Source organism: Peromyscus eremicus, chromosome 19 (assembly GCF_949786415.1).
Source record: "Peromyscus eremicus chromosome 19, PerEre_H2_v1, whole genome shotgun sequence".
Classification (NCBI taxonomy): domain Eukaryota; kingdom Metazoa; phylum Chordata; class Mammalia; order Rodentia; family Cricetidae; genus Peromyscus; species Peromyscus eremicus.
This window is the reverse complement of record NC_081435.1, coordinates 52213892-52240927: the sequence shown is the minus strand read 5'-3', so window position 1 is coordinate 52240927 and position 27036 is coordinate 52213892. Positions and strand designations below refer to the sequence as shown.

The following is a 27036-nucleotide window of genomic DNA, read 5'->3' as shown; positions in this document are numbered from 1 at the left end:
AAAATATCCTTGAAAAGGTAACTTATTTTTTTTTTCATGGACTTTTCTTGTTTTTATTTCTCACAAAACAGTTTTCCTACTCTAGTCAAGATATAGATGGGTTGCAGTAGGTTATTTTTTTCCCCTTGCAAATGTTTATATCAGTCTGTGAACTCCCAAGAGGAAATCATGTGTATAGTTCATCTTCTGTACACAGGACAGGACAATTTAATTGTAATTTTATAATGCATTGTCTAGGTATGATGAAAGAATGTATGCCTATCCTATGGAGGTAAATTTCTGAAAGTTTACAACTTTACCTTGTAAATAAGAAGAATTGTATGTTTCTCTCTCTCTCTCTCTCTCTCTCTCTCTCTCTCTCTCTCTTTTACAGAAAATTTAGCTTGTGAATTTTGTCAGTTTCAAGTTTCACTTTCTTTTTTTTTTGAATGGTGGGAAAGGTTGACAATGCATATGTGTCAAAGACTTACACTGTTGGGTGCAATATTAATAATTTTAAAATGCAAATCATAAATTATTTCTATATGCTGTAAATCTGAGATTTAATGTATATTTTTGTTTAAAAAAATAAATGCTTTAGTAAAATATTTGGAAAGTGTAATTTTATATATGTATGTTTATGTATGTATTTTGTGTTTGTTTATTTGCAGGGCTGGGGTTTGAACCCAGGGCCTCATGTATGCTAAGCAAATACTCTCTACTGAGCTGCACTTTCCAGCTGTAAAATGTTTTTTCCAAGTTGGGTTGTTGTTGTTGGTGGTGGTGGTATGTGTATGCCATGTATGTACGGGTGCCTGCAGAGGCCAGAAAAAGTATCAGATCTCCTGGAGCTGGAGCTGCCTGTAGTGGAGACTGGAAACCTAACTCAGATCCTCTGGAAGAAAAACAAGTGTTCTTCATGGCTATCTCTTTAACCCCTACATTTTGTGTTTTATTGCCTTTGTAAGATAGGCTTTCATAAACCCCAGGCTGCTTGAACGCCTTGAAGAGTCGGGGATGACCTTGAACTTCCAGCCTCCTGTCACCACCTCTCAATGCTGATGCTACCAGCATGTGCCACCACGTTTGCATTCGTTCATTGTTGGGCATGAGGCTTTGTGCATGCTGGCAAAGCACTCTGTTGAATTACATTCCTGGCTCCTGTTTTTTGGTTTTGGTTTTGCTTTGCTTTGCTTCGCTTTTAAATGTGGAGTACGTGACAGATGAATCTAGTCCTGTGGTGGTTCCTGAAAGAATTTAGGGCTTCTCTGGCAGTGAGGAATGTTAGAGATGGCGCAAAATGCTAGAGAAGATGTGGCTGAGGGAGGTGATTAGACTTTCAAGGAAGAGGGAATGGCTTTGATGGTGAGACAAAGGCTCTTCCGGGCCACTTTCCCTCAACTCCTTGGAAGGACAATAACAGAAAGGAGAAGTGAGCTGCTATTCTGGAAGTTCCTGCCAGATAGCTGGCAGAAACTTGAGCAAGTGGGAATGAGTGAGGAAGCTAAAGAGGGAGAGCTGTGTATGAGCTGGGGCGAGGATTAAGTGTGATGACTTGGCTAGTGGGCAGGGGGTAGGACCCGAAAGGAAGAGGTGATGCGTCTCAACCAGCAAAGTGTGGTTATGTCATCAGGGAGGAGATTCTCTGGGTGAGGACTTCTTTGGGAGGCATGATTAGCAGTGGGTGACGAGAGAGTGTCAGGCTGTGGGTGTGTGGGGTGAGAGGAGAGGGGCAGGCATTAGCTTCCTCAGAGAAGATTTCTGAGCAGCCTGTGAAACTGAAGGCTAGCAAAGCCACAATAGAGTTGGTTGGAATATTTTCAACCCAACAGCACCACCTAATGGTACTACTTAGTCACGTCCTGTAGCAGAGCTGCTGTGGAACGACATTTGATGGAGAGAAAATGACCCCTGAGAGTTGGCAATGTGATCACAAAATGGACCCTAATGGAATCTAAATATGTTTCGAGAGGCACTGCCTTCCTGTGATGGGCACGAAGCTTTAGAACACTACAAAACGGCTCCTAAAACGCCTGTCGGAATCTGCTAGCAAGTTATGCGTGCAATAAAATTTTTGATGCAGTGGTAAGACAAAAAGTCCTGTCGAGACACGGAAGTAAATCTCTGGGGGAGGTGGAAGTTGGAATTCCCAAAACAAAGCACGGCAGAATAATTTTCTAGGGAGCTAGAGCTATGGCTCGGTGGTTAAGAGCACTGGTTGCTCTTCCAAGGGACCCAGGTTTGAATCCCAGCACCCACATGAGAGCTCACAGCCATCTGTAGCTCCAGCTCCAGGGGATCCGAATCCCTCTTCTGGCTTCCCAAGGTACTAGGCATAGAAGTGGTATATAGACATCCTTGCAGGGAAAACACCCATACGGATAAAAAGGGAAAATTATTTTCTAGAGCAGTTACTTTGAGTGTCTGTGTAAATGGTTGATAAGCATATGGAAAGATAGTTTAGCCACTCAAAAATAAAAATCAAAATGAAGGCAGGCATGGGCAGAAGAATCACTCTCAGCAGCATGGTGAATTTGAGGCCAACATTAATCGGGGAAATCCTACCTCGAATAGATGAATAATCAAAATGAAATCCCACTTCACACTCAGTAGCATAGTCACGATGCTAAGAGAAAATGGAGAAACTGAAATCTCCACCCTTCTGGGGGACATGGAAAGTAGTATAATTACTGGGGAAGACAGTTTGACTTTGACTCAGCAGGTCCGTTCTGAGATACATCCTTGACTGTATTAGAAACAGGCTCTCAAGCAAACACAAACCAGTGTTCTTAGCAGCCCAGAGGTAGAAACATCATCAGCATCAGACACTGCATCAGCAGTGGAGGAATCAATAGATATGAGATATATATATATCATATATATATATATATATATATGATATATATATGATATATATATATGGTGGCATACAATTTGGCCACAAAAGGAATGACATACTGATCCATGCTATAACAAGGATGAACTTTGATACACCTTAAGTGGAGGAAGCCACTGTCAGGCAGGGGTGGAAGTGCGAGAGCAGAGAACACATGTGTATGTGAGACGGGAGTGGTCAACAAAGCTTTTTTATAAATGATATTTTTGTTCTTTGAAAAATCCATACATGTGTACACTGTATTTTGACCATATCCGTCCATTACTATCGCCCTCCAACCCCCTCTAGTGCCCCGACCCTATCTCCCTTCCAACTTCATGTCTTTCTTTTTATTATTATTGTTATCAATAACTCCCTGAGTCTAATTAGTGCTACCCATATACCACACAGTGCATGGAAATACAGCCATCCACTGGGGCATGAGCATCCTACCAACAGCCAAATCCCCAAAGGACAGTGACTCTCCTTCCTGCAGCAGCCATCAACTTCCAGTAGTTCCTCCTACAGGGATAGGGTCTTGGGGACCCTCCCCCATCCGTGCTGAACTTTTGATTGGCTTGATCTTGCACAGTTAACCACAGCTGCTGTTAGTTGATTGTGAAATAGCCACAGCCTAGAAAGTAACAAATTTTAAGGAATTAGCTTATACAATAGTGGTGACCTATACGTGCTTAGTGCCAGCAGGCTGCATACTGAAATTCTGGCAGGAGCCTGACATTGCAATCCTCAATCTGAAAGCTGCAAGCAGAATTCTTTACTCTTGGTGGACCTCCATAGAAAGATCTAAATATCTGTATACACCGTCAAAGCAATGTCTAGACTTGTTTGACCAAGCAGGCACCACAGCCTAGCAAAGATAGGATGCAATTAACCACCAAAATGGCTACCGGAGGCTCTTGAGGATAATGAAATGTTTTGGAATTAAACTTTGCCTGTAATGAATTTAAATGAAAATAGGGGCTGGGATTATAGCTCAAGTTGGTAGAATGCTTGCCTCGCTTGCATGAAGCCCTGAGCTCCTAGCCCTGGAATTAAACACCCTGGTATATGGCCAGGCATGGTGGGTCACTGTGGAATATTCCTTTATACTGTGTGAATATATGTCACTGTGATTGGTTTAATAAAGAAGTTGACTGGTCAATAGCTGGACAGGATAAGGTTGGGTGGCAGAACCAGACTAAGGACACTGGGAAGAAGAAGGGCGGAGTCAGAGAAGTCACTAGTTAGACATGGAGAGGAAACAGGACGTGCAAGATGAAAGAGAGGTAACGCCATGTGGCAAAATGTAGATAATATAAATGAGTTAATTTAAGTTGTAAGAGTTAGCTAGTAACAAGCCTAAACTATTGGCTGAGCATTTATAATTGATAAGAAGTTTCTGTGTGGTTATTTGGGAGCAACTGCCAAGACACAGAGAAACTCCACATACAGCACATACTTTTAATTTCAATAGAGGCAACTAGATCTCTGTGAGTTTGAGGTCAGCCTGATCTACATAGCAAATTCTAGGCCAGCCAGTGCTACATAGTGAGGCCTTGTCTCAAAAACGTAACAACGAAAACCAACAACAACCAAACAAAAATCCAATTGTGGTAGCAAATGCCTGTGGTAGAGGCAGCAAGGCTAAAACTGCAAGGTTATCCTTAGCTACATAGTGAGGTCAAGGCCAACCTAGGCCACATGAGCCCCTGTCTAGATAGATGGATGGATGGGTGGGTGGGTGGATGGATGGGTGGATGGGTGGGTGGGTGGGTGGATGGATGGATGGATGGATGGATGGATAGATAGATAGATAGATAGATAGATAGATAGATAGATATGATAAATAGATGCCTTACCTTCACAAAAGAGAAACAGTTTGGCAAGGCTTGGTAACCCACTGTTGAGGCTGTGTGCAAAACAAACCTTCTGTTTTATTATTGACAGAACTATGAACTGATGAAACTCTGATATGGGCAATTTGGAAATATCCATTAAAATCTCAAAGCTGTTACCCTTTGACCTAGTCATCACACTTCTCAACTTCATCGTGCAGATATTTCTGCCCATAGGGGAAACTACATGTATGACTACAGCACTACTTCAGTGTTTCTGACAAAAACATTGGCGAATCTAGAAAGCAACGAGCAGGAACTGGTTAGATGAAGTTAGGTGTCTTCTGATGACACTAGAATGGAAACCAGGGGAGGCTATGAATGATCTACATGACTCATTGTGAAGACAGAAGGACCAGGCATAGAACTGTGCCAGCTGGCTTCCTTTCAAGTGAAAGCAGGTGGGGTGGGGCTGATGGACAGGAGCAATGTAATCTCAACCCAAATCCCATAGTTTTCCTAAAAAGTTCATGCTGATTCTAAATCTCATCTGGAAACGCAAAGACTCGCAAGAAGGAAAAATGAAGTTGGAAGGTGTTACCGGTGGGATCTGAAATGTCTCTAACGCCCATGTGTTAAACGCTTGGTCCCCAGCCTGTGGCACTCTTCTGAGGTGGTGCAATCTTTAGGAGGTGGAAAACACCGGGAGGAAGTTAGGTCACTAAGGAAATGGCCTCGAAGGAGATGTGGGGACCCCATATTCCTCTCATGTTTTCTTCCCGGGTTCTGTTCCACCACATAGTCCCATCACGATTACATCACCACAGGCCCAAAGTGACAGGTCTAAGTGAAACTATAAGCCAAAGTAAATCCTTCCTTATAGATCAGCTCTTTGGGGTAAACTGGGTGTGGCGGCACAAGCCTGTAATCCTAAAGGCAGTCAGGATGCTAAGGCAGGAAGAGCATGAGTTCCAGCCCACTGGAGAGTTGCAGGGGATGCTCAAACTTGGGCTTATAGCTACGTAAGTGGTTGGTCCCGAAGCTTCAGGATGTCGAGGGCCATGTTTATCCCATGGGCCTAAAGTATCTATCTGACTCAAGTATTCATCTCCTGGTCCACTAACCAAGACAGCATCTTGAAGTGGCTCGTTTGGTAGTTTAAGTTATTGGGGTTGGAAGGGGGCAAAGACCATCTTCTTTCTTGTTCACCAACACCAAAATGCAATTTCTTCTTTGCTACCTCCACTGTTCTCAGTGGCAGCTGTGCTGGGGTATCTTGAGTGGCAGCTGTGCTGGGGTATCTTGAGTGGCAGCTGTTCTCGGGTATCTTGAGTGGCAGCTGTGCTCGGGGTATCTTGAGTGGCAGCTGTGCTCGGGGTATCTTGAGTGGCAGCTGTGCTGGGCTATCTTGAGTGGCAGCTGTGCTCGGGGTATCTTGAGTGGCAGCTGTGCTCGGGTATCTTGAGTGGCAGCTGTGCTCGGGTATCTTGAGTGGCAGCTGTGCTCAGGCTATCTTGATTCCAACATCTTGGTTCTATGAAAGCATTTTCTCTGCAAGCCAAACAAACAAACAAACAAATAAACAAACAAACTAAAAAATAGCCCAGTCTTGGAAAAATCTGGTGAAATTTCAAGAGTTCTTTTTTTAAATGTTTGTAGTACTCAAATATTGGCAGAAGTTTCTGTTCTGCCAACAACTCCCAAATACCCAGCAGCTGCTTCCCAAATCACCATACAGAAGCTTATATGAATTATAACTGCTCGGCCATTAGCTCAGGCTTATCACTGACTAGCTCTTACACTTAAATTAACCCATAATTCTTGTCTATGTTTAGACATGTGGCTTGGTACCTTTTCTCAGTTCAACATTCTCATCTTGCTTCCTTTCATCTGGCTGGCGACTCCTGACTCTGCCCTTCCTCTTCCCAGCATTCTCCTAGTCTGCTCTCCCTGCCTACACTTCCTGCCTGGCTACTGACCAATCGCATTTTATTAAACCAATTCGAGTGACAAATCTTTACAGTGTACAAGAGGATTATCCCACAGCACTCAAATTTTGTTGTGAATTCTCCAGAAATGGAAACTAACACTCTAATTTCAGAAATAGTTCTTTGTATGCCAGGTGGTGGTGGCACATGCCTTTAGTCCCAGCACTCAGGAGGCAGAGAAAGGAGGATCTCTGAGTTCCAGGACAGCCCAGTCTGCAGAGCAAATTCCAGGACAGCCAGGGCTACACAGAGAAACCCTGCCTTGAAAAGCCAAAAATAAACGGTTCTTTATGTTATTAAAAAGAATATCACTGGGCACAGAGTGTTTACATTGGTCAAACAAACTGAAACAAAGAAGCTGTAAATAAGTGGGGATCCCAGAACCCGCCCCCCATCCTATTTTCATAGACAGTTTATCATTATGCAGTTTGGCGGGGCAGCATTGTTTGGTAATGAAACTGTAGATGACTCTTGATGGGCAAATTGACCTCTAAGCTAGAGGCTGATTTTCCTCCCCTGGGAGAATTGATTCCTGATGTTAGACAATGGATTCCTCTCACCTTAGCTGCACAAGGATGCAGTGTCTTTAATCCCCTCATGAAAAGAAACAAACAGACCTTCCAGGGTTTACAGCAACTTTCCATAATGATTCCTGTGATTGGAAAGCATCAGGAGCCTGAGGAAGATTAATCACCTTTCCAACAGGAGACCACAGGCTGATCTTCTGGAGTAAGGAACCTACCTTGAGTTTAGCAGAGTGCCCCTGGGTTGTTTTATTTGAAGATTTGTTCATTTTTATGCATATAAGTGTTTTACCTGCATGTATAGCTATGTATCATCTCTGTGTGTGTGGTTGTCCATGGAGGCCAGAAGAAGACTGTCTGATCCCCTGGAACTGGAGTTACATATTGTTGTGAGCCACCAGCCCCGGGTCCTCTGTAATACAGTCAGTGCTCTTAACCATTGAGCCTCCCTGCCCCCATATCTTTAAAAGGTTATCTTTACATTTAGTTGGTATACAAATAATGGGTTTCACTTTGACATTTTATACATATTTGTTTTTGTATGTTGCTCATATCCCCACTTCCCACTGTGTTTTTTTAAATCCATCATCATGACTCATCAGGAGGTATTTATTTCTCTTCACATTAAAGATCCCCCTCCACTCCTACCCCCCAACCACTTTACCTTCCTTCACGCCCTCTTCTTTCTTTCTTTTTTTCTTTCATGTGTGTTTGTACATGTTCATACATGGGAGGTGCATGTCTTTTTGGAGGCCAGAGGACAGCCTGGGTTGCTGTTCCTCAGATGCTCTTTTTCTTTTCTTTTCTTTTTTAAAGATAGGATCTCTCACTGGCCCGGAACCCACCAAGTAGGAAGGACTGGTAACTACTACAACCAGGAGAGCTGCAGCTGGAATCCACATGCTCAGACAGCTTCCCAGCCATTATTACATGCACACATGCACATATGCACTCAGGCCACTGGCCCTTCCAGTGTCATCTGTGTGACTACTCTTTCTTGAGATTGAACCACATGGCCCGGCACATGAAACTAGATACACACACACACACACACACACACCTGATGCAAAACTGACTGTGGTGGGTGCAAAATTATATGCTCTGCCGCTTTGCAAATTATGACTGGTCTTTATTGGACCCTGAGGATAGGGTTGGGCCATGTGGACACAATGTGGGGCTTTTCCTCATACCCACATGACTGTGACAATACTTTCCCTTAGCCCTGTCCCCATCATTGACTGAAGGCCCCAGGAAGAAGAAAACAGGAGCCTCTTTGGCAAACTGGGGTTTTTGTTTGTTTGTTTGGTTGGTTGGTTGGTTTTTTGAGACAAGGTTTCTCTGTAGCTTTTGGTGGGGATGTTGAGGGATGGTGAGGAGAATGAGGAGTCCACCAGAACCCTCAGAAATTAGGTTGAAGGTTTAATTCACTCAGGATCAGGGAACAAAAGTGTACCAAATGTCACTTCCTAATTCAGATTAGTGTGGATGTCAAACACATAGTAGGCATTTTTGTATACTTGGTCACTTTTAATCTTTGCTTTTTGAGAGATGTGTTCTTATCATTTTACAGGGGAAATATCCAAGATTCAGGAGGTTGGGGTCTGGATCAAGGTCACAGAGCCAGAAAACTGTAAGAGTGGTGTTATTTTCAAGTGTATCTGGCTTCGGGGTCCCAATGGCTCAAATTCGTCCTCCTTAATGAGATATTAGTTTTTAAATGATTTTATTTCTTATTGCTCCTGGCTGATCATAGACAAGGAGCTCAAGAACTTGAAGCAGCTTGGGGATCGCCAAAGAAAAAGGTCTCCAGGAACTAACGAACTAACTTCTGCTTAAATTTCACTCTCCAATTCGAGAGGGAAGTTGAATCTTCAGTTCCTTAAAATAATAGTCTCATAGTGATATCTCCACTGTTGTCTGCGGTTACAGATTTTACACATTACTTACATTTTCCATACACTACACCCCGTCTCAGGCTGGGACCGGGTAAGAAGAAATCACAGTGATTTTTCCCTCTTCTCGCTTCAAAATTTGTTTTGTGGAGCAAAATAGTGAATGCACATGAACCCTCCTGGAAGACATCAGTGGGTTTGACAGGACCCAGGAGAGGAACCCGGAAGCTGCCCGGAGTCAACATGGCGACGTCGGATTCGTATGCCCTGAACCTAAGCGGGTGACTACGGTGAAAGTTAAAAACAGACAAACCTTTTAACCGTGCACGGCAAACCAAATGGACCCTGTAGAGATAACAGAACAATCCGGAAAACAGAGCGAGAACACGGTGACCAGAAGAACAGAGCACCTTTAAACTGGCCACAGCCTGAACAATGCCACTAATTATACAATTCCGTCGATAAAGGGCGCTGGCAAATTCCAGCCTGTTCCTGGAAGTGACTCTCAGCCATGCATCAAGGAAACGTCAGCTTCTGGAAGATCTGATTAAATGAGACTGTCTAGGAGAGTTAACCAAGCGCTTCCTGAACTCCAGCGCTAAACCGATCCTGGCCAGACACGATACGCATAAACCGACTGGTGACCTAGAAGTTCCACCGCCAGACACAGGGAGTACGGTCGTCCCTTGGTACCTCAGGGAGACTGTTAACACGCCCCCTGCAAATAATGAACTAGCGGACGCCTTATATCAAATAGCACAGTGTCTGCAATAAAACTACATAAATCCTCTTGCATATTTTAAATCATCTGTGGATTAGTACATCAACTAATGCAATTAATGCTATATAAACTGTTGTTCTATTGGGGAAGCAGGTAGATGGTCAGCTCATCACATTTTCTTCTTCTTCTTTTTTTAAAGTATATTTTAGGGGGCTCAGCGGTTAAGCGCACTCGTTGCTCTTACGAAGAGATCATCTGGGTTCGCTTCTCAGCTAACAACCATCCATAACTCCGGTTCCAAGGGATGCGATGACTTTTCTTTTACAAGGGACGCACCTGGTGCACGCACATACATGCTTGCAAAACATTCATACACTTAAAAGAAAATAAATCTAAAAAAAAAAAAAAAAAAACAACAACAACAACAACAAAAAACCCAACCAAAATCCTTTTTCCATAGTGGTTGAAACAGAACCTGCAATGCGTACAGCTAGGCGCAAAGCCAGGAACGCGGGGAGCTTGACCTCAACTGTACTACCCAACCCTGGGAGACCCAGTTCCGCCTCCGGAGCCCAGAGAACGCCGCACCCCGCCCAGCGTCTTCGAACCGGAAGTGTTCTGTTCCCTGACCAAACATGGCGGCCTCTGAGTCGCTTGCCCACCTCCGGTAGCCAATGGGTGCCCGCCGTTCCGCTGACTCATATCCGCGACGGCTGCTCTGGGTAGTATGATGCAACGCCTCAGTCAAGGAAGCCTTCTGTGCACGTTGGGGTGACCAGGTGGCGGTGGGGGTGCAGAGTCGATGTCCTCGGAGGTGATCAGGGCGACCGCCGGGATGGTCCTAGGTGAGTGAAGCCCGGCTTGTGGTCCGGTACGGAAATGTTCCGGCTGGTCCCGAACTCCCTTTAGTGCTGGGCGCAGCGTGGCTGCACTCCCAGATATTTGTGGGATTCTGGCCCTTCGCACCAGACCCTCAGACCTGGGCCACCTGGGCCACCTGGGCACCGGACTCGGTGGCCCAGGTCCGGTTCTGATTCAGCCCTGTGGGTCCCTCGGCCACCGCCTCTCTGGCCCTGCCCTGCTGCGAAAGTCCCGTGATTCCGCAAAGACTGGGGCTCTGCAAGGCGTTCCGACCTAGTGAAGCCTCCAGATAGGCAGTTTCTCCAGTTGATCTTCTGGGAAAGATTTAAGACTTTTAATTATTTTTCGCACAGCCTCATTTTTCTTTTTTTCTGCTGAGATTTGCAGCCGTAAAAAATAAAGGTTTTAGAGACCGAGGCGATGTCACGACTAGACTTAGCAGTTGTGAGGCCCTCTGCGGTTTCACCTCTGAGTTTTGAGTTTGTTTTGGAAAGCAGAGGGGACGACGTTTTCATTTGCTGTCTGTGCACTGTTCACTGGGATGCCTGATTCACATCTTGTTCTCTTTCATTCTCAGTACGTACAGCCCTGTAAGATGTCTATTGGTTTCCTTGTTTTATAGCCAAAGAAATAAGCACAGGAAGGTGAAATAAATTCTCCCCAGGTCACTCTGGCTTTTCAGGTGCAGCATCTAATCAAGATAGGATGAATTTCAAAACTCTGGCTTTATTGTTTGTGCGGTCAAGTAAAGAGAAGGGCTAACAGATTAAAACAATGAAAAAGTTCACTTAGAAAAGTCAGATTTATAATTCATTGTGTTAGGAGGTGGGATAGTGTTAAAAAAGGAGATCGGAAAAATAATACGTTGATTCCTTTTGGACTGTGGGAATTTTTACAAATCAAATGCTTTTTCTGTTTCCAAAGAGAGAAAATGGATAAAGCAGCCGCATTGTAAAGTGACTGAGAGTTAGTGGTGACTGATGAGTAACTTTTCATCTTTTAAAAAACAGCAGAGCTGTATGTCTCTGATCGAGAGGGAAATGATGCAACGGGAGATGGAACCAAGGAGAAACCATTTAAAACAGGCCTGAAGGTAACCTCATTAGGGCAACCGCTCCACGTCTAGGAATGGCTGTTGGTGATAAATGACTTGTCAGGAATTTCATTTCATTCATCCTTTAAGAAGAAAATACTACCTTTGTTCATGGGGTGGGGAGCGCAGTATTTGTGTGCCTCTGCATAGATATGAAACCCCAAGATGACCCGAGCCATTTGTTCTGTGTTCTGTGTCGTGGTCCCGTGTGTCGTCCCCCCCCCATCCCCTCCCCCAGTGAATGCTGGGTACCAAACTCAAACCCAGGTCGTCATGCCTAGTGGCAGTCACCTTTACCACTGAGCCATCTCCCCAGCCCAATAGTTTTATTTCAGATGCTAGCGTTTGAAAAGAATCTCCCCAAAGGGAAAGTAGAGGGTGTGTACACACATGTTGATTTAATAGTGTTAGATCAACGCCCAAGCTTCGTTTTGAACATTTAAAGCCGATACTTTCCTTTTCTCCGCAAGGTGTTCATCTCTGGACTTTTTCCTCTCTAATTCGTCAGATTGTCTGTTTTTCAGCTCTTGTAACAGTAAAAGTTACCTCTGAGTCACACTGAGCTCGTGCCTGGTTGAGTCTAAAGAGAGATCTCTTGATGTATTTATTTATCACGGTACAGAGATCATCTTGACCTTGAGACTGAAAGACTTGACATATCAGCAACCCACCCATGGGCCATGTCTCAAAGCAGACTCGTGACCCTGAAAGTTGAAGACAAAAATGCCACGATGTACTGTTATTTCGGGGCCTAGGAGCATCCTGTGAGGTTAGCTCATTCTAAGTGGACTGTTACACATGTCTCAGGAGTTCTTCAACTCACAACTGATTTCATCAGGTTAAGGTGTGGTCCAAAGTGTCCCCACCATGCTGTTTATTCACTGACAGACCTGTTGAGCCAGAATGCTGGAATTCAGCCACCCTCTAAGTGGGGAGGTTAGATGTTTCCTCTTTGGAAGAGCAAGACCCTGACACTCCTCTTTTTATGCATCTGTATCTGGCCATCTCTTGTTTTTATAGATGCCTGATAATATCAGTCATCAAATCCTCTTAACCTGGAAGTGTTTTCTCTTTAGGTCAGGCCAGGTCATACTTTAATATGTCATACCGGGGTCTTGTTTTTTACTTTTAAGAGGGAAGTCTTTTTCAATTGAGACGTCTGCTGTGACTTTCCAAAACCGAGAACACTAGGTGACCTCCAAAGAGGAATGTTGCAGTTTCAGGGTATGCCCTTCTGTTATGGAATGATAGGCTCTTTTCATCCTGACATAAAAAAGTGAGTATCAGTGTACACAGTCAGGAAAGAAGCGAATTCCCAGGGCTCTGCAGATGCAACTGTGTGTTAATGAGAGGTAGAGAGTCCTTACAAAAAATGTAGGTCGCCACAGTGCTCCTTCCCACTATGCTCTGATGGGGCCATGGTTGACCATGCAGTCCATCATCGATGTGGTACGAGACTATAATCCTATGATAATTCACTGTGAAGCTCTTGCTGTTTTTAGAAGCTTCGCACATTCCTCCCTGCTCTACAGCCGGCAGCGAGGTGGACTAAGTCACACCAGAAGGTTAAGGTTTCTGTTGCCCCTGGTTTTGGAACAGTGAAGGAAAAAAAGGTGACAAGTAGTAGAAGTGGGAGATAAACTCACAAGCTAGCTCCTCGGGTCTTGGGGATTGGGTGGTTTAGAATGTGAGGGAGGAGGATGAAGGAGTTATGGAGTGCTTTGTGTGTCTTTTCTGGGAATGGGTGGAGATTTTCCAGGCATTTGAGCATTCCTCCTTTTGTTCCTTTTATGTATGTGGGGGATGTTGTCATTTAGTATGCACAGGGGCGAGTCTTAACTAATCTTAAATGACTGTTGTTAATGTTTCCTCCCAGGCCTAGCTGTTTATACACCCAGTGACTGTCCTTTGTAACTTTATGGCCCCTAGCCTTTCACTGAAGAATGAGACCAGACAATTGAGGACATGTGACTCAAAGAGCAGCTGGAGCAGGACAGCTCAGTAGACCTAATGGGGGCTAAACAGGCAGAGACTAGATGTTTGGTAGGATCCCCGAGGTCAGGTTTTATAAACTTGAGATTTTATCTCCAGAGAGAAGACATTTCTTTTCCTGTTTGATGTAGTCACTGGAAATTTTTCAGACAGTGCTTGAGGTTCCTAAGATACGCCTCTTTGCCTTGAGCCTATAATTCCAGCACTTGGAAAGTAAAGGCAGGAGGATCAGGAGTTCAAGGTCACCCTCAGCTACTCAGCAAGGTCAAGACTGGTCTGAGCTAGAGACCCTGTTAAAAATGAGTTTTGGGGGGCCATTGAGATGGCTCAGTGGGTAAAGGTGATTCTGCCAGGCTTGACAGCCTGAGTTCAGTCCCTGAGACCCACATGTTGGAAAGAGGGAGCTGAATTCTCCTAATTGTCTTCTGACCCCCCCCACCACCACCACCCCCACACATACATACACACTAAATTAGTAAAAACATAACAAGCATTTTTTAAATTCATTTTTTATGTTAACTTAAAACACAAGTGAAATACAGTAATGACTGATATACCAGGATTGGTGAGGAAAGAATATATAGCCTCCTAAGAATTTTTCAAATTAAATGGAGCTTAACCTTCTGTGTAACTTGGCTGTTATTTTGTTGACAGAGTTTCAGACCTGCCTGTCTTAGGTCCCTTCTTTGATATTTTACAGGTCACTAGCCTTTCAGATATTGTTTGCAAAGGGGTTTTTGCTCTCTGCTGCCTCTTGCTGGCATGGCTGTGCTTGTCCCTGTGTCCGGTTGACCCTGCTCTCACGGGAGGCCGCTTACTGTGTGCATGAACTGGTTGGGGTTTTCTGTAGTGTGACCTGGATGTTCTTAGAGTCAGCTTCTTCTGAAGAAGGTTCAGCCAGTCATCCTGTTGCCTGTTGGGTCTTGATACTTTTCTAGGCTCCTGGTCATATTCAGATTCATAATCCAGGTGTGGTTTTGGTTACTAAGCTTTGTATAATATTAACGAAATCTTTTCTCTCTCTCCCTCTCCCCAAGGCTTTGATGACAGTTGGAAAAGAGCCATTTCCCACCATTTATGTGGATTCACAAAAGGAAAACGAGGTACGATGTGCCAACACCTTTTGGGATCATGTTTTGTGAATGATAAGTTTTTCTGTGCACATAGAGGTGTTGAAGATGATGCATATCTTTATGCTCTGTCCCTCTCTAGCGGTGGGATGTCATTTCTAAGTCACAGATGAAGAACATTAAAAAGATGTGGCACAGGGAACAGATGAAGAATGATTCTCGGGAGAAGAAAGAGGTGACTAATGAATTTGCCACTGTGCACATTTTTATAGTTAACTACACCCAAAACTATGTTTACTAATTGCGTTGTTTTCAAAATCAGGCAGAAGATAACTTACGAAGAGAAAAGAACCTGGAGGAAGCAAAGAAAATTATCATTAAAAATGACCCGAGCCTGCCAGAGCCGGCATGTGTAGGTGTCTGTCATTTCTGGTGCTGTGGGTGTGGCTGTATCCGAGATGCTTCTGTGTTTGCAAGGCATACTCATCTTTTGTTCTAATGGTTTTGTCTTTCTTTTGGGGGGAATAGAGACACAATGTTCTGAGTGCTGAGGTTGGCTTTTAGAAGTTCATTTTGTTGCTGAAGTTAGAAATTGTGTGAGGAAGCCGGGCGGTGGTGGCGCACGCCTTTAATCCCAGCACTCGGGAGGCAGAGCCAGGCGGATCTCTGAGTTTGAGGCCAGCCTGGTCTCCAAAGCGAGTTCCAGGAAAGGCACAAAGCTACACAGAGAAACCCTGTCTCGAAAAACCAAAAAAAAAAAAAAAAAAGAAAGAAATTGTGTGATGAGTAGATTCTGCTCTGACTGATGGGCATCAGATGTGGAGTACCACCTGGCTTTGCTGGGTAGTTTGAGGCAAATGATTTTGCCTTCTGTAGTATCAGTTTCCTCACCCAAAGGTGGAAAGGTTGAAATCTGTGATTTTTTGTAAGTTTTACAAATACATAAGAAGCATTTATGATTCTTTGAAAGAAAGTTTGCTCCTGCTTTTTTTCTGGAACCCACATAGATGGCTGACCCAGGAGTAAGTTGGCTTGGCTCCATCAATGTTCTCGCTGGCTAAGTGTCTGTCACCTTCTACTACTTCCACGCACCACCCAGTTCCTCTTTGCATTTTCCTCTCTGTCTTAGTTTCCTGGTGTGTGAGTGTTGCAGAGGGACTTGAGAGGCTGGGATTGTTGTTGCCGTGGGGGACAGGCACATCGCTTGTGACAAACTGAATTCATTTATTAACTGATTTTCTTCAATAGTTTCTGAAACAGTTTTAGGTATCTCTCATTGTCAATTTTACAGTAATAGAAAAGGACTTCTTTTTTTTTTTTTAAATCCGGCATAGTAAGGTATTTGATTCTGAACACGCAGTAGAATGACAGCCCACAATTTTGTATTTGTGATTTTTTTTTTTTTTTAGTTTTGTTTTTTTAGTTTTGTTTTTTTATTAATTGTTGTGGTAGAGGGTGTTTTTTGTTTGGTTAGTTTAGTTTGTTGGTTTGGATTTGTTGTTGTTGTTTTTTCTGACAAAAGGTCTTCCTATGTATCCCTTGCTGGCCTAGAATTCATAAAGATCGACCTGGCTTTGCCTTACAAGTACTGGGATTAAATGTGTCTACTAGCACACCCAGCAGTGATTGTTTTTAACACTTTACTACAATCTATGGATCTATGTGAAAATGTTGCTATGTCATAAATGACATGATTCAGATAGTTGTCATTTAAATCCGGCAGGTAAAGATTTGTGCATTAGAAGGATATAGAGGCCGAAGAGTGAAGGTGTTCGGCTGGGTCCACAGGTTGCGTAGGCAAGGTGAGTGGGGTAGTTTTTCTTTCCCTCTTTTCAATCTTAAATAAACCTGGTCTTAGATGAAGAATGACATAAAAACATTTCTCCGGGTTTGTTTGGGTTTTGCGTATACTGTCTTTTTAAATGATATAATAATTTATATCCTAGATTTGTTCCCATGTAATATGACTATGAAAGTTTGAAGATTTAGCTATTACTTGAACTGTTAGTAATCACAGTGACCAGAGATGTATAATAAGTACATCATCCTCAAATTGAAATTTAATTATTTAATGAGAAACAAGGTTTGTGTTATAAGGACAGATCCTGCCTGAAATGGAATGTGATCATAGATGTGTGAGTGTGTGTGTGCGTGTGTGTGTATGTATCTGTATCTTATTTTTTAGGTTAGTATACTAATTGGTTCCCCACTCCTCCCACCCCACATGTATTGTGTGTGAGTGCATGTTTGAATGTGTGTGGCACACATACATGTGGACATGTGCATGTGGAGGCCTGAGATTGATATCTAAAACTATCCAGGATCTCTCTTCCACCATGTGTGTTTGAGGCAGGGTCTCTCACTCAAACCAGAGCTCACCGATACAGCTGGTCTAGCTAACCAGGTTGCTCTGGAGACTCCCAGTCTCTTCTGAGGAGGCTGGGATTACGGGGGAAGAAGTATCACACCCACCTGGCATGGTATTTATGTGGGCTCTGGGATCTGAAATCTCCTCACACTTACAAGGCAAGCACTTGAACCACATAACTGTCTCCTCAGCCCAGCATCTTAGTTTTGATTTTTATAATTGACTCATCCTGACCTTTTTTCTGGACTGACTTGCTGTCCCACAATAGTGTGGATCTTGAGGATCATGTATGGTTAGAACATAAAGTGCACAGAGACCAGGCTTGGGGGCGGAGGTCAAAGGAAGAGGGCATGGAGAGGTCTGAACTTCGAACTGACCTTGGGGCTGCTTTTATGTGGGGGATTATGAGGTACCAGGGCTGAATTTTTGTCTCTCATTTCTAGGAAAGAATTTGATGTTTCTGGTGTTGCGGGATGGTACGGGCTATCTTCAGTGTGTCTTGTCAGATGACTTGGTAAGTTTTTATCTTACATATGACTGAAGATTGTGTTGAATAGGGTCCATTATTGTAAGTTAGAGAATTTTAGGATCTATATACATACTTTAAATTTTTACTGTATTATCCGTGGATACCCATGTCAAAACCATCGTGTATCATAAATGTAAAGAATTCTGATTACACTTTAGCAAGGCTAGAGAGAAGGCTTTTGTCATGAAAATTTTCTGAAATAAGAAAACAGAACAGTGTAGAGTCTGTGGCCTGGCCTGAGTGACCACCAGTTTATGGAGGGTCCTGGCTTTTTCCCTGGATGTCATATTCTTAACAGGGACCCCTTGTCACTCATTATCTTTCTTTCTGCTCCCAGTTGATTTGTGGGAGGAAACTCCAGAAATTCTGGGGCGTCTCCCATTACGAGCTTGTTAATTCCTGCCGTGATGTCACTAATGTGCTTCCGGCTGCGCTGTCTGGTAACGGAAGTTGGGGCTGATGGTGTTTGATTTTTTTGTTTGTTTGTTTTTGTCCCTCACGTGACTACTTCGTGTGCAGAGCTCTATTCTGGGTATGTCAAGGGGCACCTGATGCTCACTTGTCTTTGTGATTAGTAGCTTTAGGTGTAAGCAGCCTTGTCCCACAGTTGTCAGATTGCCCATCACTTTTCTCCTGATGACTTCAGCATAGTGTAGAGGGTCTCTGTCCGTGTAAGTCAGGTGAACTGTGTGGATATGGAATGAGACCAGTGTCTTCTATGCTTCTGTATTCATGGAAAGGGACTTAAATATGTTTTTATATAGCCATCTGTTACTGAATGATAGCACCACAGTCTAAGAAATACATCAGTAAGCTATCTGATTGAGCACAGTCAGGGTGTATTTTGCTATGATGTCGGTAGGTAATATGAGTTACCTAGTAGGGAACAGGTACCACTCCATTGCTAATAGAAACATTATGTGGTGCATGGGTACATTGATACTTCTGCCTCCTCCAAAAATAGCGCTTGTGCGCTCTCTCTCGCTCTCTCTCTCTCTCTCTCTCTCTCTCTCTCTCTCTCTCTCTCTCTTAATCCTGACTTCATAAATACTTGACCAAAGAACTTGTTTGTGAATAATTCCCTTAACTGAATTAGAATATTGAATATCAGCATATAGGCTAGTGTGACCTTTGACATCTTTGCAGTGCCAGTGTTACAATGGAGTGGTGTTGTCCACGGAGAGCAGTGTGGCAGTGTATGGAACCTTAAACCTAACTCCCAAGGGCAAGCAGGTGAGTGAGGCGAACTCAGGGAGTGAAGCAATGGGTATTTATTTACTAGTTTGTTCCCCAATGTATTTATTGGTGCTTTGGTGTTTGGCATATAAATACACAAGTGTGAAATACTGTAGTGTCCTTTTCCAGTAAAATATGTATGCTAACATTTCCGTCTTAGTCTGCTTTTTGTAGCTGTAACAGAGTCTTATGGACTGGGAAATTTATGAAAAAAAAAAGAAATTTTCCTGTAGTTCTGGAGGTTGGGGAGTCCCACGATAGAGGGGCTACTTCTGGTGACAGCTTTCTTGTTGTGACATCCCACTACTTACTACATCAAGGCTAAAGAATGCATTCAATAGATTGGGATGGGCTGAACTGGCTTGTGTGTGTGTGTGACAAATCTGGTCTCGCGATCACTAGCAGCTTACTCACCTCTGAGCTCATTCACGGGGGTCTCCCAACCTGAACACCTCCCCTTGCTGCAGCACTAGCAAGTAAACGTCAGTGTGACTTTGAGAGGGAGCAGGACTCAAAAACAAATCAAAATAATGTGGTGGCCCACATCTTTTTTGATCCCAGCACACAAATTCTGTGAATTTGAAGTCAGCGTACTCTACATAGTGAATTCCAGGACAGCCAGAGCTACATAAAGGAACTTAGCTTTTCAACTTAATTCCTTACTAATCCTCCTGGTTAGTTGTGGAGCCACTTTGCTGTGGGTATGGGGATAACTTCAGTGAGGTGGGAATAAAAACTAAAAGCTTGAGCGCTCAGAATTTCAGAAAACACTAGTCTAAACTGAAACCCTTTGAACAGGAATTGGTAGTTTGTTTTAAAAAAGAAAGTAGAAAGAAAGAGAAAAAATGACATAAGGATGTATTTGTGCTTTAGCTAAGGGCAGATAACCCATTCTACGAACAGTTACCTGTCGGTAATTACAATTCGAATAACGACTGTAATTGTTGCCTAGGAAAGAAACCTACAATTGTAGCGTATCAACCACAAGAGGGAGCAAAGACTCCTGGTTTCAGAGTTGATGGAAAGCCTGCCCTGTCATAGAAAGGAGTGTCTGAGTGAAGTTCGCCGAGCTGTCCTTGAATTGATGTGATTGTAAATGGAGTGGTTGTCATGGTGTTCCTTGCTGTCCAGTGTCTGGCAACAAGATAATTACATGTTCCGTGAGCTGAGGCTTTGAGGAGGAATTACTGTGTGTGGAGTCAGTAGGGGAAATTTTGATTATCTTTTTCCAAGTAGACAAATAGATAAGCGGCTTTTAGTAAAACTTTGCCATTTAAATTTAAGACTTTATTTTTTATTACTTCAGTTATGTATATGTGTGTGTTGGTGTGTGCTGTGTGCACACGAGTACAGACTCCCTCAGAAGCCAGAGGTGTCAGACCCTCTGCAGCTGGAGTTAAGGGTGGTCGGGAGCCACTCCGTAGGTGCTGGGAACTGGACTCAGGTTCTGGAAGGGCAGTGTGCACTCTTAGCTGCTGAACTAGCTCTTAAGCTCCACATTGAAGTTTTGGAATGTGAGTAAGTGTGTTGACTAACTGTTCAGGCCAGTGCTAAGGAAATAAACCATGATGCTAGTAGTTGTTAGTGATTACTCCAGGTCCTGGAATTAGAGGTGATTTAATTCTTAGTATGTGTCTTCTTGTTTATAAAGTGAGTGTGTGTGTGTGTGTGTGTGTGTGTGTGTGTGTGTGTGTGTGTGTCTGTCTGTCTGTCTGTCTGTGTTTACATGGAAAGAAGTAGTAAATGTAAAATTTTAACATTGAATTACTGGGTCTCCAATTTTGGAGGCTGAAACTACTAATGATGTTCTTAAAATAACACCTTACTGAAAATTTGGGCAGAAGGTCTTCAGTACTGTCGGTTTAGTGTCTGTCCTCACTTCCTCGGCTTTTCCCCCCTGCTTTTTAAAACCACAGGCTCCGGGAGGCCATGAGCTGAGCTGTGACTTCTGGGAACTGGTGGGGCTGGCCCCAGCTGGAGGGGCTGACAACCTGATCAATGAGGAGTCTGACGTAGATGTCCAGCTCAACAACCGGCACATGATGATCCGAGGAGAGAACATGTCCAAGATCTTGAAAGCACGCTCCATGATCACCAGGTGCTTTCGGGATCACTTCTTCGACAGGGGGTACTGTGAAGTAAGTGCCTGTTACAGGTCATCTTTTGCAAGTGATTCCCCATGCTGTTTGGAGGAGGGACGGCCACAGCAGACCTGTTTGCTCCTTCTCACCCTCACAGGTTACCACACCGACATTGGTGCAGACGCAGGTCGAAGGTGGGGCCACACTCTTCAAGCTCGACTATTTTGGGGAAGAAGCCTTTTTAACCCAGTCTTCCCAGTTGTACCTGGAGACCTGCCTTCCGGCCCTGGGGGATGTTTTCTGTATTGCCCAGTCATACAGGGCCGAACAGTCCAGAACACGGAGGCACCTGGCTGAGTAAGAAATTGTCCTGCCTAAGCGGCCCTTTGGGCTGGGGATAAAGTTCTCATAGAGTGAATGCTTAGCCTACATAAGGCTCTGGGTTCTGTCCACAGCACCACATAAAAGTAGTGGGCATGGTTACATGGTTACATGCCAGTAATCCCAGTTGGGAGGTGGAGGCAAGAGAATCAAGTTCAAGGCCAGCCTGGGCTATAAGACCCTGCCTAAGAAGCAAGAAAAGGCAGCTGGCTCCTTAAGCCACAGCCAAAGTCCGTTCTCTGATTTTTCCGTGACCAGTCAGTGAGGGTTGCGAGAGCAGGGCATCGGTTCCTTTCTGGACAGTTCCCCCAGGTCCAGACCTTTGCTGGAGAGAACGTCGTCTAAAAGAAGAGCAGGGCTCAGCTGTGTCTCTTCTTCAGATTCACTCACGTGGAAGCCGAGTGTCCCTTCCTGACCTTTGAGGACCTCCTGAACCGCTTAGAGGACCTCGTGTGTGACGTGGTGGACAGAGTCTTAAAGTCACCAGTGGCAAGCATCGTGTATGACCTCAACCCGGTAGGTGCAGTGTGTTCTCGAAGTGAAAGGATTCCAGTCTTGATAGAGGACAGAATCACTCTCAATTTGTGTAGGTTTGCTGAGCTGAAATAATAGGTAATGTTTTGAAGACCTAAACTTAATAATTGCCAGTAACTGTATTTTAGTTTATAGAAGAGACGATCAGTAAGTACTTCTTCCTCTCTTTCATATTAATGATCTGGAGGACTGGTTTTTTTTTGGGGGGGGGGGTTGTTTGTTGGTTTGTTTTTTCGAGACAGGGTTTCTCTGTGTAGTTTTGTGCCTTTCCTGGATCTCGCTCTGTAGCCCAGGCTGGCCTCGAACTCACAGATCCTCCTGACTCTGCCTCCTGAGTGCTAGGATTAAAGGCGTGCGCCACCACCGCCTGGCTCTTTTCTTTTTTTTTAAAGAATTTATTATTCTGTATGTGTTTATGGTGTGTGTGGGCCGGCTCGTACCATGACGGGATGTGGAAGGCAGAGAACAGCTCTGTGGAGTTGGTTCTCTGCTTCCACCTTTTCCTTGGTTCCACGGGGCAGACCCCGGTCATCAAGCTTACCTGGCAAAGGCTTCACCCGCTGAGCTGTCTCCAGTGTCGACCCCCATCCCCTACTTGCACTTTATTTTATTTTATGTACATGGGTGTTTTGCCTGCTTGTGTGTCTGAGCACCACATGCATGCAGTGCATCTGGAAGCCAGACCAGGATGTTGGAACTCCTGGAACTAGAGTCACAGGTGGTTGTGAGCTACCTTGTGGGTGCTAGGAATCACACCCGGTCCTCTGGAAGAGCAGCCCATATTTTAACCACTGGAGCCGTCTCTCCAGCCCCCCTTTTTGTTTCTTAATAGACATTTTAGTCTGGGTGCTTTCCTTTATACACAGTTTTTTTCTCCTTTTTACTCTAGAACTTTAAGCCCCCTAAACGGCCTTTCAGACGGATGAACTATTCAGATGCTATCGAGTGGCTGAGGGAGCATGATGTAAAGAAAGAAGACGGAACGCTCTATGAATTTGGAGATGTATGTAGCCTTTTCTTGTTGCTTCGGAGGGTGTTATGTGCTTAAGCAGGTTGTTGATGGTGCTCCTTGATGCTGGGTGCCTCGACTGGTCTTCAAGACAACAGTAATAGCAGAAACTACCTCTTAAGAGTATCTGGATTCATGCTATAGTGAACTGTAGAGTACTGTCCTTTTTGTGCAATTCTAAAACAGCGTTCCTTCTTTCTGTCTTATGTGATCGTTCCTTGGCCAACTCATTCTCAAGCCTCCCTGGCTAGGAGCCGAGCATGCATTGGAAGTGTAGTTATAACTGATTCAGACCTGTGTATTTCACTATTCCTAGCACACTGTGTGTGTGTGTGTGTGTGTGTGTGTGTGTGTGTGTGTGTGTGTGTGTGTGTGTGTTTACAGGTGAGATGTGTGTACCTGCTACTCAGCAGTTTGGCTTGGGAGTAAGAAGGAATTTATGTGGAGAACAAACAGCATGCCAGGGTTCCACACATCGCTCTTGCTGTCTTGTAAATTCAGTTTATGAGGTATAGAGTGATTTTGAACTCAAGTTTGAAGTACTTTATTTTCCCTAGTACGTAGTGTGTTTGAGCGGAACAGTGACCAGCTGTAGAGCCCAGAGGTCCCAGTCCCCCAGGTGGGCTTCTCTCTCAGCCTGCTGTGTGACTGAAGGCTAGTGACCCAGATGTTCCTCTTGTCTACCTGGAAGTGACACCCTCTTCTACCAGATGAAGTGGGCAGGGCCCGTGGCACAGGAAGCCCTCGGTGCATGCCGGTATATATCATGTGTTTCTGCCATCCCACAGCATGAGGGCTCTAGAGCTAGGGACTAGTTTGCAGGCATGTATTCACCTGACACAGAGCCCCCAGTGTGGGAGGCAGCTGCAGGCTGAGAGATCAGGTGGTTCTCCATGCACCCTTGTCTCACATACGTGAGGGCATAGGGCTTCAGGGACCAGAGCCAGTGAGAGTCCAGTTCCGTTTCAGCTCTTAAATCAATGAGTCTTGTCCAGTTCTCAGTCAGTTTTTCTGGGACAGGAGTTTTCCGTCTTGGTTTGAATAAGGTTTCCTGAAGGATGTTGGGGAGAGACACTGCTTCACTTGGGTTATCACCGTCTAATACTTCTTGACTGTTGTTGCAGGTATGGTAGGTAGCACTGAAACTTGATGTCGGTTGTTTACTTTATGACTGTTTGTACCATTGAGTGAGTGGTTTTTGTGACAGGAAAGGAGTGCAGGTAACAGTTTAAAGATGTGTGTCATCAGTACTCTGCAGATCAGTGGTGTCCTGGAGCATACACTGATGGTCTTCTGCTCTGGCGACTAAGTGGGCCATACTCACTTGACAGCTTGGATCTGGCTACTGACCAAGATACCAAGCAGTACCTTTTTAATTACTTACTTACTTTACTCACTTACTTACTTACTTACTTACTTACTTACTTATTTATTTGTTTATTTATTTATTTATTTATTTATTTAGTTAGTTAGTTAGTTATTATGTGTCCGGTGTTATGCCTGTATGTATTCCTTCATGCCAGAAGAGGGCACCAGATCTCATTATAGATGGTTGGGAGCCACCATGTGGTTGCTGGGAATTGAACTCTGGACCTTTCCAGTGCTCTTAACCTCTGGGCCATCTCTCTAGCCCAACCGAGCAGTATCTTGTCACAGCTGAGAGATGTCTGGGCGGTGGGGTCATTTGCTAGCAGCACTCAGCACCTTTCCTGGGCTGTGTTAAAAGAAGCAGATCTTCCTACAGTTCACTTGACAGCCTTGGTCGGTTTTATTCCTTTTGAAAAGAAATTGTTCCTATATGCATGTCTGAGGTTTTAGGTCTCTGTGTGTTCTCTACTGTGCTGTAGGAGCATAGCAAGGGCTGACTGATGGCTGAAGAGCTGCTTTCTGTTAGCAGTTTTAAATGTTAATGAAATCTGGTTTAACCTCAGGATATTCCCGAAGCTCCTGAGAGACTGATGACAGACACCATTAATGAACCAATCCTGCTGTGTCGGTTTCCTGTGGAGATCAAGTCCTTCTATATGCAGCGATGTCCTGAGGATCCTCGACTTACTGAATCTGTCAGTTTATGATTCCATGAGTATTAGAAAATTTGCTCTTTTAAGGGACCGGGTGGGAACTGTCATTTGGGATGAGATATATATAGCTCATGGCAAGTATTTCATAAATCTAGAATAACAGTAATTAAAGTAAAAAAAAAAAAGTTTACCTCCCTGATCAGGGTTGACATTTCTGATAAAGAATTTGAGTAATACTTGAATTTTGCATAGTCACGGGGCTTCCTTTCAAGTTAGGAGCTTAATTGTAGTTTTCCTTAAAGCCTTGCAATCATGTCTGATAGACTGGCAGTAATTGTGATGGTTTTTTATTTGCTTTCGGACTTACTATTTAAAGGTGGATGTGTTGATGCCCAATGTTGGTGAGATTGTGGGTGGCTCCATGCGTACTTGGGATTGTGAAGAAATTCTAGAAGGCTATAAAAGGGAAGGAATTGACCCTGCTCCTTATTACTGGTACACAGATCAGGTAAGAACAATTGTTTAAACTTCTTCAAGTCTTTTCACTGTGATACTTTTGGCATACATTGAAGTGTATTGTATTGTATTGCGTTGGAGGCCAGAATCCTAGGTAGTCCGTGAGTATACAGGCGAACTGTGTTTGCTTTGTAGTGTTTGCATATTGCCCTTTTTTGTTGTTTTGGTTGGTTGGTTGGTTGGTTGGGTTTTTTTGATTTTTCGAGACAGAGTTTCTCTGTGTAGTTTTGGTGCCTGTTCTGCATCTCACTCTGTAGACCAGGCTGGCCTTGAACTCAGAGAGATCCAATTGGTTCTACCTCCCGAGTGCTGGCATCAAAGGTGTGCCCACCATTGCCCGGCAGGATATGCCATTTTTGTCTTTAGCCAAGTTGTAAGTCAGTTTCATTACTAAAGTTCTTTATCCGCTGCAGGTTGTTTTTGGTTTTTTGATGTGTGGGGGTGTTTTGTGCACATGTATGCTTCACATGCAGTGCCCCCGGGGCCAGGAGAAGACTTCAGCTCTCCTGGAGCTGCCATTACAGTTAGTAGTGAGCTACCATGTGGGTGCTGGAATTTGAACCCAGGCCCTCTGGGAAAACAGCCAGTGCTCTTAACTGCTGAGCTACCTTACCTTGCTAGCCCCTGCTGCAGTTTTTAAATACATTATTAGGTCCTACCAATATCTAATACACTATTCTTCATTCTCCTCTGATAAATCAGGGTAATTAGTTTGAAAGGTGGAAATCATCTCTTCCTTTTAGGGTGGGTCTACATCCCTGATGTATTTTTATACTGAACTATCCTCTCTGCATGGTTTATAAAGGCATGTGGATTTGAATTATTACTCCAGTGAGTTAACCGTTACATTGTGGAAGTTAGCTCATTGTAGTAATTTAAACATGATTGGTTATAGTTTTAAAGTAAGCATACATTCTTTCTCTTTCTTCTCATTTATTTAACAGAGAAAATATGGTACATGTCCTCATGGAGGCTATGGCTTGGGCTTGGAAAGATTCCTAAGTTGGATTCTGAACAGGTATCATATCCGAGATGTGTGCTTGTACCCTCGATTCGTCCAGCGCTGCAGGCCATAACCAAGTGCCCCGGAGCACCAAGAAAGGGAAAATGTTTATGAAAAGATAAGACTGCCTCTGCAAAAGAACAAAAATTCAAAACCATCCCTTGACTTCCCATTGGATGTAGTAGCTTTTTTCTGTCTTCATGTTTTTCCTTCCCATTACCATAAAAAGCAGTAGGTGTGACTTGAACATCAAGCGACATCAATGTCCCTTTAATAAAAATACTCATTTCAAAATTTTGAGAAAATACATGGCATGTCACTCTTTAGTTGGGAAGACATTTTATTGTACTGTAGGGTACAATCACTGTATTAAATAAACCATATATGATTATATAGTTTTTAATTATGGTCTGATATTCCATCAACTTTATATTTTTGTCCTTTTAAATGTCACTGGAATTATTTAATTTATTATATACATGTTACAGCAAACATCTAAAGGAGAAATTGGCCATATGACTTAAAAAT

At 43.8% G+C, this 27036-nt stretch overlaps 1 protein-coding gene across 2 annotated transcripts; it reads left to right on the top strand.

Moving 5' to 3' along the window:
* Nucleotides 1-10488: 10488 nt before the first annotated feature.
* Nars1 (asparaginyl-tRNA synthetase 1) lies at nt 10489-26911 on the top strand. Of its 2 annotated transcripts, none has more exons than XM_059246346.1 (15): nt 10489-10659; nt 11689-11768; nt 14798-14863; nt 14973-15065; nt 15153-15242; nt 16554-16632; nt 17642-17712; nt 18874-18960; nt 20880-21101; nt 21202-21401; nt 21806-21941; nt 22849-22962; nt 24900-25031; nt 25366-25497; nt 26450-26911. In XM_059246346.1, the coding sequence occupies exons 1-15, from the start codon at nt 10617-10619 to the stop codon at nt 26579-26581; spliced, it is 1677 nt and encodes a 558-aa protein (XP_059102329.1). In that variant the 5' UTR covers nt 10489-10616; the 3' UTR covers nt 26582-26911. The 2 variants fall into 2 exon arrangements, with proteins under 2 accessions (XP_059102329.1, XP_059102328.1); XM_059246345.1 differs by having other exon boundaries at nt 10490-10659; nt 11686-11768.
* The last annotated feature ends 125 nt before the right edge of the window (nt 26912-27036 follow it).